The following is an 18,515-nucleotide window of genomic DNA, read 5'->3' as shown; positions in this document are numbered from 1 at the left end:
ATGTGAGTGAGAGCAAATCAGCACAGTCACATCATAAGGCACAGTGTTCTTCTACCTTACTGCTGGGGCTTTGACTGATGACTGAAAACCCCTGTGGTAGCATCACTGATTACTGTAATACGCCCCACAGTTATGTTCATTTATCCTTGATATGTAATGAAATGATATGTTTTGCTTTCAAATGCTAATTAATAAATTACAGGCTCTTTTCACAGCAGACATTTTTACATGTCATTGCACAAAAAGCCCACTAGCATTACTGATCTGGCAGCTGCACTACATTGATATGTTCCGGCTCCGAGGCCCTGATCCTGTGTGTGCTTACTCAGTGATATGGCTCACTGAGACACAGGGAACAGAGCCATTGTTAATGGTTTTAGTAGCTTTTGTGCTTTTAATGCTATGACCAGTAAAAATATCTGCTGTGAAAAGATATGTGAAAAAATATATTTAGCGACTGTATGTGAGTTTATACATCATTGGCTGCACAGCTGAGCTGAACTCGTCCCTCTGCAGTGAGGCTCTGAAAGTCTGGTGTGTGTTTATGTAGTGTCAGCAGCTGTGTTCCAGTGTTGAAGTGTTTTCATTTCCTTTTGCCTCTTTCACCTTCTCTACTCAGCCACTGGTCTGAAATGACTGGCTGTTTATTTTAGTGAAGTTAATACATGTATTCCCCAAAATCTCAGATTATTCCTCTAAAGCAAGAGACAGAGACAAAGACTTTTCAACAAAACTGGAACACAGCAGATGCTGCGCTGAGCTGAAACGGGACACGTACCTGTTGGACACTATACCAGGGTAGTAACTCTTTTGGTTCTCATCCACTTTCATATCACTCATCAGAACAAAGGCAGAGTGTCTGCCATAGGCTCGGATTACACTAGAGCCAGTGATGGTCTCAGAGAAATGGGAGTATATGGGAGAGCGGCTGATCGACTCCAGGCGCTTTAGCTGCCGAGACGTTGCAACGTAAAATCTCTACAGGCATTGGGGGAGGGGGGGAGGAAAGAAACAAACCCAACATTACAACTGAACGAGACATCACAGATGTTCAGATATTTAAAAAGAAAAATAACACTTATGATGCACACAGAAGAGCCCAAACACACACACACACTCTCGCACACACGCCTGCAAGCACTCAGAGTAATAAAGAAAGCCTGTGTGTGAACAAACCACCTGCAGTTCTCATTTGATATTCCAATTTTCAGATTGTTGATAGGGTGCCAGCTAATGTTACATAAGCTCCTCAGAGGTGGTGAGTTCCAAGTCTACATGCAAATCAGCTCACCTGCATTAACCTCAGGAATGTCACACACTCTACGCTGCATGTAAACAGACTAATCAAGTCATCACAAAAAAAAAAAGATTATTACGGTGTAGTAACCACATCCATGTTTTCCCACACGGCGCCAAAGCGCTGGATATTTTTAACTGCAGGTGCTTTGTTTTTCATTACACATACTGCTCCATCAACAGAGAATTTATCGTCTAATAAATTCTGTTATTTTGAACATGTTAAAAACTTGAAGCAACAGTTCTGTTTCCCTGATTAGCTACGCACAGTCACATTGTTATGGATTGGCTTTCATTTGCAGTATCACTCAAACAGAAGCCGCTCCAACAGTATGATCAAAGACGAAAGATGCAGCAAAGACACAGGCCATGCAGGATGGATGCCATGACAAAGCATAGGAATAATATGAGCTTGTTATAGCATGGTTGATTTTAGTCATTTGGTGGTCCGGTTAGTATAAAAGTAGTGCACACACAGACCCTAAATGCCCCATGAACCTCTATTCTACAATCACTTTGTGTAGGAAATGCTTAATGTTTGCTTGATTGAAAGCTAATTCGGTTTTCAAGAGAGCCAACAATGGCCTCTACCCTGTGGGGTCAAAGGGGTACTCCAAAAAAAAAAAAAATTAATAATAATAATAAGAGTCAAAACAACAAAAAAGAGCAGAGGCTGAGACATGAGATGATCCTCATGTCATTATGTGTTTTTTGGGTTTTTTTTTTTGTTTTTTTTTTTTTATAAAATTTGAAAAACTTCCTCCAGAGCCCCTCAGAACATCAGATATCGTACAGCCGCAGCAAAAAAAAGCTGAACTTCCAGTGTAAAATTGGTGGAGTGCCCCTTTACCCAGATGCAATCGCAAACTGCCAAACTGTGCCATCTTGAGGCCGGGTGCAGGAATGTGTTTTGAAGACTGAGATCTAAATCTGAATCAAAAATGACCATTAAAATATTTATGAAAACCATTAGGTGGCCACCTCACCTGTACTCATCACCTCTTCACCTAAACATAACACAATATGAACACAAACAGACTATCACTCATCCCTCCTGACGCTAGTCAAATCAAATGCCTTACTCATATGAATAATTCGATATAATGCAAACAACTAGCAATCATTTCCAGTGATATGAAAAAACAATTAATGTTGATTTGGCATTTAGTTGATCGTATCAGATACAAAAAAAAAGAAATCAATACTGCAGTGAAACTACGCACACCACCATTAACGACCGCTGCTCTCTAGCTACAAGAGTTGACCTGACCCTGACACCACCAGTCCCTGAAAGGTGAGACAGAGCTGCTCCTGTGGCAGGAATAAACCACAACTGTGGCTGGAAAGAGAGCGGAAGATCAGCAAAAAGAGATTAAAGGTAAACCCACTGAGGATAATTCATAACTCCGTTAGTCTATAGGTGGATAGTTTTTTTCCTGTTATTTGCAAACACATTGCATAACAAATATCTTCATTTCCATAACGCTCCAGGTTATTTCTGATTGGATATGATAAATATGAATCTACACAGACATGCTGTATATACCACTGAGTTTATTTCTGCCTCCAGAACAGCACTGCCTCTGAGAATGAATTGTGTATTATTAAAATCTCTATTTGCCAGTAATAACAAAATCACCACTTAACTGTTATGTTTTGTGTCAAACTAAATCCTTAAGAGATTATTGGTGTAACCAGCTGAACCAAGTGGAGCTGCAGACTAGAGCTCCTACTGCATCCAACTACAGACTGAGCGGCTACGGCCACAGCCGGCTAATCACTACTGGACTAGTAAAGACCAAACCACACTGCAGCTACTGTACTAACACGGCAATGATCATCGCTTTGACCACATGCAACACACACACACTCAACAACACTCTCAGACATGCAATGTTGTATTAATGAGTTAGCAGACTCGTTTCCTATTTACCTGAACCCACCAATAGAACACCATTAACGGGGCTATGACTATGAGGAACATTGGGGTGAGGGCAGAGCATATGAGCAGCACATTCAGTGTGTACCAGAAAGTGCGCATCCATATGTCAATATTTTCTGGGATGTGGGAGTCTATAGCATCCACGTCTTTGCTGAAGCGGTTTAGTAACCGCCCAGTGGGGGTGCTCTCGAAGAAGGCCTGCGGAGCCCGCAGGACCCCCTGGAGCAAGTTGCGGTGTGTGAGCTTGGCTGCCCGCAGCATACTGTAGGCCCGGCATAACAGGCAGTTTACCAACAACAGCACACCTGCGAGAAGGGGTGAGGGGGGAGGGGGGGGGGGGTCAAGTGTGACAACACAACAACACCTGCGTTAAACGGATTAGGACCCATTACTAATATTGTGCAGGTTTCACAAAGTCACATTTAGCATTGGATTGTGGCTTTTTTTTAACAACTCATGAGACTGAAAACAAGACAAAGTTGTGGGGTTTGGTTTTTTTTGCACTCTTTTTCCTGTATGCTGTCATGGTTGTTTTTACTGCTCACGCTATCAGTTCTAATAACCACAAAGTGCGTGTGTGCTCCAAAACAACAGAAAAAAAAAAACATAAGATGCATCATTTCTTGTGTTCCAGCACGGGTCACTAAAAGTAGAGGGGAATGTCAGTACAAATCAAGTGGCACAACTTTGGCATCAGAAAATAAACTTCTTTCACCATATGTCTCATCACTTGTTGCTCCACGTGGCCACCCACAGAGATTTTCATTTTAGAACCTCGTACTTAAGCAAATCTGCTTTTGAGCTAATTGCTGCTTGTGCATTACACAGATTTAAGTGTGTGTGTGTGTCACTGTTTTTAAATCTGACTACAGTAGTGTTGCCTGGGAATAACTAATAGTCTTCATATATGTATTTATTCTAATAAGGGATACATCAATCCAACTTTTCCTGTCCTGATACTGATCTGTCTATAAAGAGGACTAATCCAGTACCAGTACATTAAAGTCTGATTTTTGATGTTGACATGAGGCCAGGGATACCGTGGCAGTAAAAACTGAGTCTCCTAACTAAATGAATGTAATACTGAACTTTATGGCACGGAAGAAAATCCAACCTTTTATACAGCTGCACCTCAGTAATGCTAGAAATTACTGCGTGACACAGTAGTATCTTCTTTCATCGCTGGGACTTTGAAAAGCTTAACTTGAGAAAAATGTGAGTAATGTTTAAGCTTCACAGATACTCTGTAACATACACCTGTTATCTAATCAGTCCACTGCTCTTTTATTATTCCATCTGAGAACTCAGTTCACATCTGTTCCACGTTTCACTGACAACAAAAAAACACTACACTCACATGCATAAGCTCCACTGACCTCACATGTGTAATCCCTAAAACAAATCTAGACACCCAGGAGTTAGTCACACTGGCAACTGAGCCTCAGTAAATGAAGGAGACTCAGTTGTATTAACACTGGTCCACCACTAGAGGGAGGTTATGGATCACTGAAGACTGAGCAGCATTACTTCTGGTTTCTTAAATATGAAATCAGGTTGAAGGTTAAATCAGCTTTAGAATATTGTGTGCGTGTTGGGGCACAGTTGTACTGCTCCGCACGACTGCATGGATATGGGTGTGTGCTTGTGTGTGTGTGTGTGTGAGGAAGGTTGTGGAAGAAGGCTGTGGGCAAGACAGGAAGTGTTTCAGCTGCGGAGAGAGCAAAGTGAATTTATGATTGAAAATAGAGATAGTCACAGCAGCAGATGTTCATCAAGCCCAACATGGCTACGGAGAAACAAAAGCCGAAAACTGGAAGGTCAAAAAAAAAAAAAAAAAAAAAGCTGCTGCGCCAACATGCATGCGACATTGCCATTCCAGGAACAGGAAGAGTCACACATGTGCAAAGAAAAGAGGAACAGAGAGGATCATCTGGCATATGAGCAACATTTTTTTCCTGAGTACCTGGACAAAGATGTATATGAAAGCCAGGGGCACAATGACAACAGCAAAGACCGGTGTGCTGGAAATGATAACTATCAATGTGGAGAGAGAAACGAAGAAGGTGCCCAGGAACATGAGCACAGTGGCTGGAAGAGCCTCGTCTATCACGTAGATGTCCTTGGAGAAGCGGTTGATGACGCGTCCTAAAGGCGTGGTATCAAAGAAAGACTGGGGCGTGTGCAGTTTGTTGGCGAGCAGGTTATAGTGCAGCTTCCTGGCTGCACCGATGTTCCCCATGGCTAGAGTGAAGGAAGAGATCATGACCAGGATACCTGGGATGGAGGTGAACCAGAGGAGGAGGAGGAGTAGAGGGAAAAGATATCAGACAGGAATGTTTATTCTGAGATGAGAAAGCAATGGAATTACTTGTAGGCAGCATCTGTCCTGAATGTAAAGACGTCAAGGTAACAGTTCACTGAAAAAGGAACAGCGGTACAACATTATCACGCTTCCACAGCCCACATGCTCTAAACAAACAAAAAAAAAACAATCACAAATCATACAAATTGTTAGATGTACAGCCGGTCCCTTTGTTCTGTGTTTTAAAGCTATTTTTGGTCATCAGCATCATCTGGGCCACAGCATCTCTGCAGTGACGTTACTGTATGAAAAGCAAACCTTTCAGCAACAAGAAGCTGTGTGGGTGGAAGGGGCATTTGGCACCATGGACTTAAAGTAGCTGTTCAGGTTCAAAATAATTTTAGCACCATGATGTGGCAGCACATTAAACCTGAAAACGCAGTTTGTACCTTTGTGCAAAAAGCAGTTTCCACAAAACTGTTTAATAAGAACAATAAATACGTAAAAATGATGACTCATTCGGTGTGACGCTGTTTCTTACCTTGTGCAATGCCCAGTGCTGCGTACACCCCCACCCTCATATCAACATTCTCCTTAGTCTGATTTCTTGAGGCGTCATTGGTCCACTGGCTGAGCCAGATGTTTGCTCCGATGGCCGCGGCGCTCTGGCAGCCGTACAGGAAACAGATGAGCACTGACAGCAGTGGTCCCACCGCCTTGGCGTACTCCAAATACACTTTTGTTTTCACCTGGTGAGTAGTGAGAGTTCAGTCAAGGTCAGCTTGTGAGAGGCGAAGACTGAAAACAGGTAAAATGTGTAAATCAATAAAGACAATAACTGACTTAAAAGAGATTTGATGGACTGACCCTGCCCGTTTCTGCTGTCTCTGTCTGGATGAGTTTCTCCATCTCATGTGGTTTCTTCTTCTCTTGTTGCTCTGAGTGTCTCCTCTGGCTGCAGCCGTGTCTCCTCACCGAGCGACACCTGGGGTTCTCTCCGTCTGCTGAAATGACGCTGATCTGCCTGTAAGATGAGAGAGGGGGAATAAATTTGGTGCTGATTCAATCCCAATGGGAAAGCAAATTTCCTAATTTATTCTTAATAATATTTTATCTTTTTTCCTTCACAGCTCAGCTAGCTATTTGAAAATGGTACCTTATGAAATTTCTCTTAGCTTCATTGATCACCGGTTCACTGTCCACCATGTCTGCGTGGTTGCTAAGGGCGTCTTCCGGGAACAATTCCTCATCTTCAATTAAGTCCTCTGTAACAGCATTGAGAAAAACAGTGTGATATACTGCAAGTAAACAGGCTCAACCATCTGTCTGCTTTGTGCTGATATGTGCTGATGTAGATGAGGAGGAAGCAGCGCTCTACCCATGGCCTCCTCTTCTACGATGTCCTCCAGGGCGTAGTTTCTGAGAAACTCTGCAAAGGCCCCGTTCTGTTTGAGCAGCTCCTGATAGGAGCCCATCTCTGACACCCGGCCCTCCACCATCACCATTATGTTATCCACCTGAGGCAGGAAGCTGATGCCGTGCGTCACCAGAATACGGGTCTGGAGTAAAACAACAGCACAAACCTCTTTTATTACCTCAGAAAACACACATATAAACGTCGAAGCAAACCCACAGACAGACATGCTCATACTTTTTATTGCCAGCAGGATGCAGTCACACAGCTGCAGCTTTTATCAGAAATTGGTGTAATAAACTGATAACAGAACTTCCTCTCTGGTAAATCTATAAGCTCAAACTTCCTCTTTTGAAAAAAAAAGACTAAGAGCCCACAGTTCTGCGAAGCTTTGTCAGGCTTTGTTTTGGCATGCAAGTGCTTTGAGCTAAATGCTAACATCGGCATGCTAACAAGCTACAGTTTAGCAGGTGTAATGTTTACTGATTGAAACTCCTCTAACCTTGCCCTTCAGCACACCCTCCGGACCAATGAGGTTGTCAAAGATGTGCTTGGACACGTGGGCGTCCACAGCGGACAGGGGGTCGTCCAGCAGGTAGACATCAGTATCACTGTACAGAGCCCGGGCCAGGCTCACTCTCTGTCTCTGGCCACCGGAGAGGTTGATGCCCTGTAGGATTAAGACAGAATGGCTTTAATCACTGTGGCTATTGGCCAATCTGTGAATTTTTTCATTTAGATATCATACCAGTAATTACAAAAGGAGGGGGACAAATGTGTAGGAAACAAAGAAATGACAAGAGGTCGGAAGACTTTGTTTGGTGAGAGACACCAGGGATTGCCGAAAGGAAACTAGAGAGACGATACTTGGAAACAAACAGAAACTTTGTTTGTTTAAAGTCACGTAGTAAATTAAAGTACCTTCTCTCCTATCTCAGTCATGTCTCCTCCAGGCAGCACTTCTAGGTCAGGGGTTAAGGCACAGGCTTCCAGAACGCAGCGGTACTTCTGCTCATTGTAGGGTTTACCAAACAGGATGTTGTCCCGCAGGGTGGCGTTCTGGATCCACGCTTGCTGAGGTACGTATGCCACTGATCCCTGAGGACAGAGGCCCACAATTTTTTCTTCACACTAAGAAAGATCTCGTCGCTGTTAGGCCATTAGGGTCCTCTATTTATCTACTTCCTTTAAAAAAAAGTCAATTCTTCCGTGTCATCATCTTAGTGCTGATGCTTGTCATTTTACAAAAGTCATTCCTGCTGCAGTGAGGTTGATTTGCTCTGGGAAAACAGTCCCTTCTTATGTTTTGTGCCACAGAGATATTCAACAATTAGACAGATATGCTGTACTGTAAAGCATGATGATGTAAACCACAGGTCATGATCTAATACTGTCAACGCTAAGCTTTTCAATTACTATCAAAATCTGGGAATGTTATAGTGCTGTACAGCCTGTAAATGAGAGACACATTGTACTGACACTTATTTCAATTAATCCCTTAACAACCACGCAATCAGGGTGAGTGGTAATAAGGCTTAGAGGAGGGAATAGCTCAACATTAAATATGCTAAAGCCAGCAGGTGATTAACTCAGTTTAGCATCAAGACTGGAAACTGGCCAAAGTTCAGAAACTCAGTTCCCAGCACCTCTAAAGCTCAGTGGTTAATGCACAGTATCTGCTTTCTTTAAACTAAAATGTAAAAACTTAGTCTGTACAAGTTTAACAGAGGCTACAAATCTGCAGTGCTGTTATTTGAACCAGGAAAACTACTTTACACTGACCCCTAAATCACCTGTGCATTAACTTGTGCATGCAGTGATATATAAATCCAATATAAGTCCAACTGACATTTTTCTTTTGTGAGTGCTTCACACACAGTGCCAATATTAAAAGAGCTGGAGGTCTCATAGGACTAAACTGTATTAATAAAAGTTAATAAAAAGAGAATTTAAAATATGAATGTGGGGGATCTGCACTTACCTGCCATTTTTATTTGCTCTCTTATGTGTCTTATAATAACCACTTCACACAGGGGATACGGTATGTTAATACCACCAGCCAGAGGGTCTGAGGCTTCTGACTGCGGGTTAATACGAACATTAAAGCTGCTGTCACTGATTTTTTTTTTTCTTTGGTCTCTTATGGATAGTGAAAGAAGCTAACGTTAGAGGGACCAGCTGCTAAATGATGTTTCCCAGCAGTATGGTGCAAGATGTGGTTGAAATTGCTTCATTAAAGACTCAAAACTCCGGAAATAACACACAAAACACTGAAAGGCAAGTAGCATACAGTACAGTGTTTTTGTTTTTTTTCTTTTTACACTGAAATAAGGGTGATGAGAGCACTGAGTCTGTACAATAAATATGAAGATTACCCATGGTCAGCTGATCCGTTGTTGACATGCAAACTACATACAATTAGTGAAGCTTTAAAGGACACAAAGGGAGAATAAAGAAGATCAAATAACCTGCTACTTTCTTATGTGTTACAGAACATGAACGTGAATGTGAAGTCCTACCCGAATAGAAACCTCTCCCTCCAGTTTCTCCATTTCACCCAGCAGTGCAGAGATCAGGGAGGACTTCCCACAGCCAACATGGCCCACGACTGCCAGCAGGGAGCCCTGGGGCACCATCACATTAATACTGCAAACACACAGTCAGCATTCACAGGTTTTAATAATAGCCTCAGGTACGGCAACACAAACACAACAACATTATGCAAACGTACAGTACAGTATGTGGCTTTTCCAGACATACTTGTGCAGAACAGGAGAGTCCTCTTTAGCCCAGGAGAATTTGCCGTTGACAACTGTCACTGAAAACTCTGTTGAGCAACAAAACGTCACGTGATTTTCTTTTCAGCAGCTTTTGAATTGGTGACAGATTGAATGCAGATCTGACAGGATAAAAGAGTCAAAGGCATGTCCCAGCTATTAGTTATCCAGAGGCTTTTCAGGCTCTGAGTCACTGGGTGAAAGGTGCAAATAGAAGGCAATGACTTGCACTAAAGCTTTGTAGTTCAAGAGCTCATTGAGTTTAAGGAAGGGAATGATGACACAATGCAAACGTATTGTAAAGTCTGTTTAATGGGCAATGATGTCAGAAATATGATGTATAGAAGAGCAGTGTGTGAGTGTACCTGTGGATGTGTTCTTTCTGTCGACTGAATTTGGGTCCAACTCATCATGACTCAGGAAATTTTGGATTCGCTTCAGTGAGACACTGGCCTGAGACACAGAATAAACACACAGGCAGTCAGTGAAACCTAAACAAACTCAGGGGGGACAGGAAAACAAAAAGGACAAGGAAACAAAATAAAAGAAAAGAAGAAAGAGTTCCCACCTGTACCATGCTGCTGATGACCTGGGGAAGCATGTTGAGAGGAAACCTTAGGATGTTGAAGAGAGAGAGTGACACAAAGGCCTTCTCCGCATCCAGGACGTGGTTCTCATCCACAGTCACATACACAGCGAATGTTGTCAAGGCAACCTGAAAACACATCAGCAAACAGCCGCTCAGACACCAAGGTCCATCAGTTTACTGTAGAGACGTACAGCAGTCAGTGCACAGTCGCACATTAATCCGAGTCAACCAGTGACTCATCATAGGCTTTTAGCTGGACAAATACAACACATATGACCACAGAATAAATCAGTAGTTTAATTTAATGATGTCCTGTGACCCATCAAACCTGTTACAGATTCATTTATGCTGACACCAGACAAAACAAAAAAAGAGAAGTTGTTCAATCACACTGCTCCCACATTATTTCCTCGGCAGATGCACAGACATTTCTCTACTTTGCTTCACAGAAAACTCACAGACCTCGTGGATCGGGTCATGCTTTTCTCTAAGTTTATGGTTTAGGTCAGTATCTGGGCAGTAGGTTGATCAACAGCGATGTGTAATGTTGCTATGGCATTTGCACTTGAGCTTTGCTTTGCAGTAAATGATTCCCGACCCATCAGGTTGATGGAGGGGCCAGTCATGACAATATTTAACCATCGTATCTGTCAGCGGGTCACATCTTGCTCCAGGTAAAATTACCTGATCTCTGAAAGCAGGATATATGAAACATGAGCAATGACAGAGATCAGTGAGCAGCAGCAGCAGCTGTTCTATTGGCTTATGTTGCTTCATGTTCCATTGGCAAACACCACTTCCCAATAGCATACACTGATTCTTACTGACATGCATGAACGCCACTGCTGAGTTTGATGTCACTGCTGTGGGCCACGTACAAAAGGCATGTCACTTCACTGGCATATACCACTTTTAACCACGGATACCGTACTGGTGGTGTGCCACTTTGACTTTGGTAAATGAAAGAAAATCAGCTTCCAGACATGTGGACTGAGCCTACCAGGAAAGGAGCACTGGTCCAGGCCATGGTGGACAGCGCTCCCAGGTAGGCTGTCTTGCGCAGAACGTTGAGCTCCTTCTGCCGAATGGCCAGGACCTTCTCTTTGAAGGAGTTCTCCCAGGCGTACAGTTTTAGGACCTTGATGCCGTTCAGGATCTCGTTCATCAGCTTGATTCGTGCATCCTTGTATTGCATCTGTTCCACCTGGGAGAGAGGGAGAGGAGGACGAAGATGAGGACAAGAAGACAAATTTTTCTTTATTTGCAAATTAACACACTTGCAAACTGACCCGAAAGCAGGGAACATCAGGCAGTAACATTAAATTACTGCCTAGTTCGACTGTTCCTACCTGGTACGCTCGGGTCTTCATGGCAATGACAGCGTTAAAAGGGATCAGCATGATCATGACAGCCACCCCAGCCAACACAGATGCATCGAGGTTCTGTCAAAGACAGCACAGTAAGTAAACCAAGGCAAAAGTACATTTTAAGAAATTCCCCTTTGTTCAATAATTACACGCACATGTAAACACTCACAACAAAACTGGAAGTCACCTCCGAAAAAAGGTTTACCAGTTGTCTCTGTACAGAGTCCGTACAGATTCCCAGCAGACTGCAGCACAACAACACCCACATGTTTTTTTTGCTGTGGCTAAACTGTTACTGTCACTGACTCAGAGAAATATAGCGAGAAACCAGAAGCACCTCTGAAATAAAAGCAACCTCTGATCTGTGCACAGAGCAGTGGTTTGGTTTCGTCAACTAATGTTTTGACTGACGACAACTAAATTATTACTGAAATCAAGGAACAAATGACTAAATTACATAATGTGAGTGGGCTAAATTCAGTAATTCAAGTAATTACATGTTATCATGTAAGATACTGTTCATCGTTTTAACATCATTAATTAAATTAGGCTGTGGATCAACTGCCTTTCAACATTAGCATTTCAGAGATCATTTATAAACTTTGTGGGTGCGGCATGAAGGCCCGCCCAGACCTTCAACTTGCAGTGACGGGCTTGTCAAATATGGAGGGCAATGCCTTGTCACATCTACAATTTATTCATGACTTTGTTCCACAAAAAAATGATTCAGAGATAGTGAAATTTCCTGTAATTCATGTATAATTTGTGCACGGACCTGCCACAGGAAATAAAGTGCCAGCATAATCTGAAGAGGAGCGGACCACAACATGTTGAGGAAGGTGGTGAGGTCCATGAACCGCTGTGCGTCCACAGACATCAGGTTGACCACCTCTCCCACTGTAGAAGAACGCTTGGCAGCGTTAGTTATCACCAGGGCCTACAGAACAATGACGGGGGAGAAAAAAAAACAGCGGCACTCAGCACTGTAATAAATGTCCTTTCTGAGAATCATGCTGTATCTCCCCTTCAGAATGAAACGTGCTATTTGATTAGAATTGTGCTCACTTGTGTTTTCTGAGTTAGCGTATTTGTGCTTGTGCACGGTAACTGCAGTCAGAACAGTACGGTGTGTGCAATGTCTTGCATACCTTCCTGTAGATAGCGCCTATGACAGCCGTGCGTACATTCATGCCGGTGACGAAACAGTACTGAAAGTGATGGTGGAGGATGAGAGTCTGCAAGAGAGCTGTGAAGAACATGAGGAAGGCCAGCGAATAACCCCACCAATCAGGAACACCCTGCTGTTTCGTGAAGGAGATCAGCATTCTACAAAAGTAAAGACGGGGAAAAATTCTCGGTCAGTGGATAACAGGTCTTCTTTGCATACAAAACCTTTGCATGACTTAGCATAAATAAACAGATTTTATGGAAATCACGGTATTGTAATTGATTGTTTTCACACCAGTAAATGAGCTTATCTTGGATGTAGCATGACAAGAACTTTGAAATGCATTCAGTACAGAGCTACTTTGGAATCAAGCTTCTTCAAACTACTTCATACTTAGCCTGCGTACATAAAAGCAACTAACACTGAACCTTTGATATGGAGAATTTCTTCCATACTTTACTAAGTTAGGCCTCAGCTTTTAACATCTTGTCCACCTGCTTCAGACAGTCTGCATGCCTGGTAACATGAAAAACACTGCAATGAGGCTGTATATTCTCATCAGCCGTCTGTTAGTAACCAACAATGTGTTGTTGATACTGTCTACTGACAACACACAAATTACCATCAGGAAAGTTATGATGTCTTCTGACAAAATGCCAACGGTGGATACTCAAGTTCCTCACAGTCTGTTAATATTACATGAGTATAATATCAAAATAAGTTCTCTGAAAGAAAATGACTTGACACTTGAGCTAAGTTTGACAGTTTTTCCTGTGGAATCAGTATTTATCAGTATTTATTAACTAATCTAACTCAACCCCATGATTGAAACAAAATACACACAGGAAAACCACGCGGTCGAAGATCTCTGACAGCTTATCTTACTTATAAAGAGATAAGGCTTTCATACAACAGCTGCTACCACTAAATTTCCATCCTGAGAATATTAGAAGCCTAAAAAGGAAACATCTTTACATAATGACTTTGCATCCTGAACAAGGACAGTGTGTATTTTAAATATAGACAGCTACAGATTTAAGATTGACAGTGATGATAATGCTAACTCGCTCACTCCGGATGCACAACGAAGTTAGCTTACTGACTAGTATACACACCAAGAATAAGGCAATAGTTTGCATATATATACAAATACATATACGTTATGATACACTGAGAGAGGATGTGAAGAAGGAGTTGACCCATACTCCCCATAGACTCCCAATATAAAGCAATATATAAAATATATGACAATATATACTAATGTGAGGCCCATACAAACTCTCATTATTTTCTTTTAATTTTTTTTTTACCTGAAGACACTGAGTTAAAAAAAAAAAAAAAAAAAAAAACAGCTACCACACTTTGAATAAACCAAACCAGCATGCAAACACAGAGACACAAAATGCAAAAAGACATGCTGAAAATAGATCACAGATCATAGATAGAACTGAAACAAGGGTGATATTTGTTGGTGTTCAAAACACGCAAATATACTGCGGCAACAAGGAACAAACATAAGACCTCAGTTTTTTTTGTTTTTTTTTTACCTGAGTAGCTGAGGGTTGACGAAGGTGATAATATCCTGCAGGAGCTTGTAAGCCGAGCCAATCAGAAAGTAGGGCCCAAAGGCTTTGATGAGAGCACGCAGGAAGGACGGCTGGCGGGGAGCGGCTTTCCGACTGGACAGCAGCACCTCCACTTCCTCGGGGCTGCTTTCGCCTCCTCCCCCTCCTCCCGCAATGTGGTTGGTGGTCGATGGCAGGGGCTTGGAGTACACAGCCTGGCTGGCCACATTCTGATCACTGTGGACAGAGGGTTTGGGAGGAAGAGAAAGAGAGTAACAGATATGTGAGGAAAGGGAAAGCTCAGTACATGAAATATACTCATATCACACCTTTCCAGAGTGATTTTCACAAAGGTTTTTATATGTCAGTAAAAACAGTTTAACTCCTACAATAATATTAACAAAACATTATAACAGGACACATGAATGGGCCTCATGGAAGGCCTTGATTACAGGGATACTGAAAACAATCCTGTATTGTACTTCCTGCTAGTGTAGTAAAAAGGGAGGGACTGGGCAGACGAGAGTTTTATGGCTGGATTTTGCATTAGAGGCTTTACTTGAGCTGGTTAACGAGTTACAGAAGTCGGGATGAGACAGATGTAAGAACAATGCACAGAGCAGGGTGACTCCTTGTCAGACCATTATTAGTACCAATAATCAGGATGTCCATTTTATCACAATTCAAGGCTGCTGTAATCAATGATGAAATCTTTACTTTAATGTGAAAGGGGTTTCTCATAGTGACAAACCCACAGATAATTATGTATCCCAAATCCCCCAAAAATCTATCAATGCATGTTAACTTGTTCAAAAGAAATGAAGGAACTTATTGGCCATTTCATATTAAACAGCACCTGTGCAGTCAGATAGGATAGTTAACTTACTTAACTGTAATTCACCGCCAGGAAGAAGCATAAGTAATAAACTGGCTTAGGCTGTGGATGAATTCCACTGGGGCCACAACTAACAACTATTTTTGTTATTTATTAGCATTTCATTAATGTTTTAGCTCTAAATTATAACATGTAAAACACATTGCAGAAAGCAACTAAGAGTGCAAAAAAGATCTGAGGACAATGGTAGCTTGTGGCTGAATTTGTTTAACTCATAATCATGTTAACTTGTTCAATAGACTCTCAGGCAGTGAGATATAGTGCAAGAAATGCTTTAAGTTTTCAGTGAAAGGAATGCTTCGCAAACTACACACAGTCTATTCTAACACCAGTTTAAACGCAGGAGTCGGATTCCAGCAGTGGACTAATTGGCGACTACAGTTCAACAGGACAACTGCGATGGAATTCAGCTTAATGCCAAACAGGTTTCCAAAACACAACTGAAAAGGCCCAATCGAGCATTCCCGTATCATTTTACAGGTCGCTCTCGGTGGGAAAGCTCAATGAAACTGATGGGTTAACAGCAGCACAGAGAGGGGGAAGGCGCCTGATGGAGGTCAGAGTTCAGCAGACTTGTCACATGTGTTTGCGCATGAAATTTATTGCTTTATTGCTGAAGTAGTACAGTAGCTGAAGTGCTGTTCTCAGTGGCCAGGCAACCAAAACCAATTTCTCCTCTGCGTAGCTGGACACACTTGAGCTGTGAAATGCAATATAACACACGAGAAAACTAATTCTCTGTGCAGAACATCATGCAGAGCAGCGGAGGATGAATTTAATACTTCAAGGCTCCGACACAACACATCAGAGCAACAACGCTACGACGGAAGGCAAAGCGAGAGCCTCATTCGCGCTCTCCAGTATCTGCAGATGCTGATGTTTGTTATCTGTGATGTGTGTTTCTGTTTCCCACAGTTTTTTAAAGTAGATACGTAGCAGCGCTGGTACTCGTTTCATATATTAGATGTAGCTATCTTGCTTCCAGGGTTAGATTAAACATGCTCATGGTTTCAGTTGTGCAAAAGCATACGCCTGCACGCACACTCACTCACACACACACACACACACACACACACACACACACACACATATATATAACTACACACAAAAAAGCCCTTCCCTCTAAGACAACATCCTCTTCTCTTTCTGTTCTGACAAGAAAATAAAAGGCAGGGAAGTTGACAATGGCAGGATTTAAACTTAAAAAAAAACAGAGAGTATTGTAGATGTAAGGGAGGTGAACAGTTCTCTTTGGAAATTATATTTACCTCACAGTTACATGTTTAAGTAACTTGGTTAAGAAGACATTTCTCTAGTCTCATTCTGTAGCTTTACATGTAATCAAATAACCTGGTTAGTGTTGGCAGATTTCTTGTGCATCTATAAAGATAAGTCTGGTGATTTTCTTATACTCAAAAATCAACAATGAATTGATCCGAGCATGTGTGTGTGTGTGTGTGTGTGTGTGTGTGTGAGAAGCACGATGTATCTGATTCCACTGTGCCACAGAGCTCCATTGTTGTCTGTTAAAAACACACGGTGCTTATCCTGGTGCAGATAACACTCACTAGAGAACCAAATATGTATCATTCCACAGCTGAAAGTAGTCCCCAAAATACACACCATTTCCTCCTATTTGAGTGACACTTGCTGCGGTGACCAGCTGTTTTAGGAAATGACTTTTTAAAAAATTAAATTACGTGATTATGACTGGTTTTTAAAGAATAATATTTTCAGGAGGATGATGGGCTTGGGGCTGACAAAGACTTCAGACAGGGACAGTATCAAAGGAAAAACACTGTCCTCCCACTACAGAGTCAGGTCTCTCACTGTTCACATCAGCTCCAACCAGGAAAAGAAAACAAGATAACAAGCTTGTGAAGCAACAGCATCATATGTCAGTAATACACATAAGCCTTTGTTCAAACATACTGTAGCGGATAAATCTGATTATTGACCAGCGGTGCATTTTAAAGTATCAAGGCTACAGAAGTTCTCCGGTTTCCAGCTTTAACCTGATTTCTCCCAATAACCTGCTGTCTTTATATGTACACATAGTGACTATTTTTATTTCACAAGGGCAGCTTTTATGTCAGTGAAACAGACTCAAATGGAAAACATTTAGCTTGTACTATACTTTACAGAAATTGTACAAACACACCTCTTGGCTCTGGCCTGCTCCTTCTCCCACTCTTTGAGGAGTTTCGGCACCATCACCTTAGAGCTGTCGCGTTGGTTCAGAGACCACAGGTCTTTGGCTTCCAGGGGCATTTTGTAACCTTTAATGGCCATACTAAGAGAGAGAAACAGCAGTTTAATTCAATCCGGTGCATTAAGCAATTCAACACTAACAAGTGTAATCACAGTAAACAAATGAGACCATGCCTAGAAGGTTTTCCAGCCTCCATCTTCCTCACTGCATTTTTCAAGATTTCGTTCTGTCCCCTGCGTGTATTTTATTCAGGGGCTAAAATTTGATTCTTAAACTAAAACCCTTTTATCCCAGAGGAAACTTAATAAGAATTGCCTTCCACAAAGACACTTAATGGAGTTTCCTGGATTTGCTAATCATCATTATGTACTAGTGGATTGGATTCCACCGGAAATTGGCTTGATCTATTTTCCAGCACAAGGGGAGATTGGCTTACAGAAACAACACAGACAGGAGATGCTGGACTTCGATCAGAAAAAAGAGCGGAGGATATCATCCATGTTACAGGAGTCAAAAACGACAAAAATATAAAACATAACTGCTGGTGTGAGGCAGAGGCTTTCACTCACCTCAAACATGGTCTGGCTTGTTTTATGTAATTACCATATAATAATTATTCTGTCTGTTGAGTTTGAAAAATGTGACATAATCCCCTCAGCAGTGAAAACGACAATACTTTGATATACTAGTACACACTGTAAGGAGGTGCAGAGAGCAAGACATTTCAAGACATCATTTGAATACACTGTCAATAAAATACAGTTTATATAGTTTAAAAATTTTTTTACTGAATTTCTGTAAACTGCATTGACTGAATTTCTACAATGAACAGTGAAAAGAACAGAACAAGACATATATCAACAAACTGGTGCCAGAATGACCACAAATGCAACATCAGTGGCAGCTACTTCAAAATAAAATCCCTAATTAACACTAATACAGTCGATTCAGGTAAATTCATGGGAGCTTTACGCTGTTTGTTTGTATC

At 41.8% G+C, this 18,515-nt stretch overlaps 1 protein-coding gene across 3 annotated transcripts in view; it reads right to left on the bottom strand.

The window, feature by feature from the left end:
* abcc3 (ATP-binding cassette, sub-family C (CFTR/MRP), member 3) overlaps nucleotides 1-18,515 on the bottom strand; it is a 42,942-nt gene that overhangs the window by 4,124 nt on the left and 20,303 nt on the right. The window contains exons 7-24 of one of the 3 annotated variants that reach the window (XM_041029320.1): nucleotides 17,477-17,608; nucleotides 14,403-14,657; nucleotides 12,836-13,013; nucleotides 12,463-12,624; nucleotides 11,670-11,762; nucleotides 11,321-11,524; nucleotides 10,300-10,446; nucleotides 10,097-10,184; nucleotides 9,715-9,781; nucleotides 9,474-9,600; nucleotides 7,876-8,052; nucleotides 7,457-7,624; nucleotides 6,919-7,099; nucleotides 6,697-6,805; nucleotides 6,408-6,564; nucleotides 6,082-6,289; nucleotides 5,202-5,512; nucleotides 779-978 (exon numbers count right to left, since the gene is read on the bottom strand). In XM_041029320.1, the coding sequence (XP_040885254.1) occupies nucleotides 779-978; nucleotides 5,202-5,512; nucleotides 6,082-6,289; nucleotides 6,408-6,564; nucleotides 6,697-6,805; nucleotides 6,919-7,099; nucleotides 7,457-7,624; nucleotides 7,876-8,052; nucleotides 9,474-9,600; nucleotides 9,715-9,781; nucleotides 10,097-10,184; nucleotides 10,300-10,446; nucleotides 11,321-11,524; nucleotides 11,670-11,762; nucleotides 12,463-12,624; nucleotides 12,836-13,013; nucleotides 14,403-14,657; nucleotides 17,477-17,608 (2,964 nt within the window). Of the gene's footprint in view, nucleotides 1-778; nucleotides 979-3,229; nucleotides 3,544-5,201; nucleotides 5,513-6,081; nucleotides 6,290-6,407; nucleotides 6,565-6,696; nucleotides 6,806-6,918; nucleotides 7,100-7,456; nucleotides 7,625-7,875; nucleotides 8,053-9,473; nucleotides 9,601-9,714; nucleotides 9,782-10,096; nucleotides 10,185-10,299; nucleotides 10,447-11,320; nucleotides 11,525-11,669; nucleotides 11,763-12,462; nucleotides 12,625-12,835; nucleotides 13,014-14,402; nucleotides 14,658-17,476; nucleotides 17,609-18,515 lie in introns of all 3 variants that reach the window. The other 2 variants (XM_041029319.1, XR_005892731.1) reach the window with 2 other exon arrangements.

Source organism: Toxotes jaculatrix, chromosome 21, assembly GCF_017976425.1.
Source record: "Toxotes jaculatrix isolate fToxJac2 chromosome 21, fToxJac2.pri, whole genome shotgun sequence".
In the NCBI taxonomy this organism is placed as follows: domain Eukaryota; kingdom Metazoa; phylum Chordata; class Actinopteri; family Toxotidae; genus Toxotes; species Toxotes jaculatrix.
Note: the sequence above shows the minus strand (reverse complement) of the source record. Positions and strands in the feature narration are given on the sequence as shown.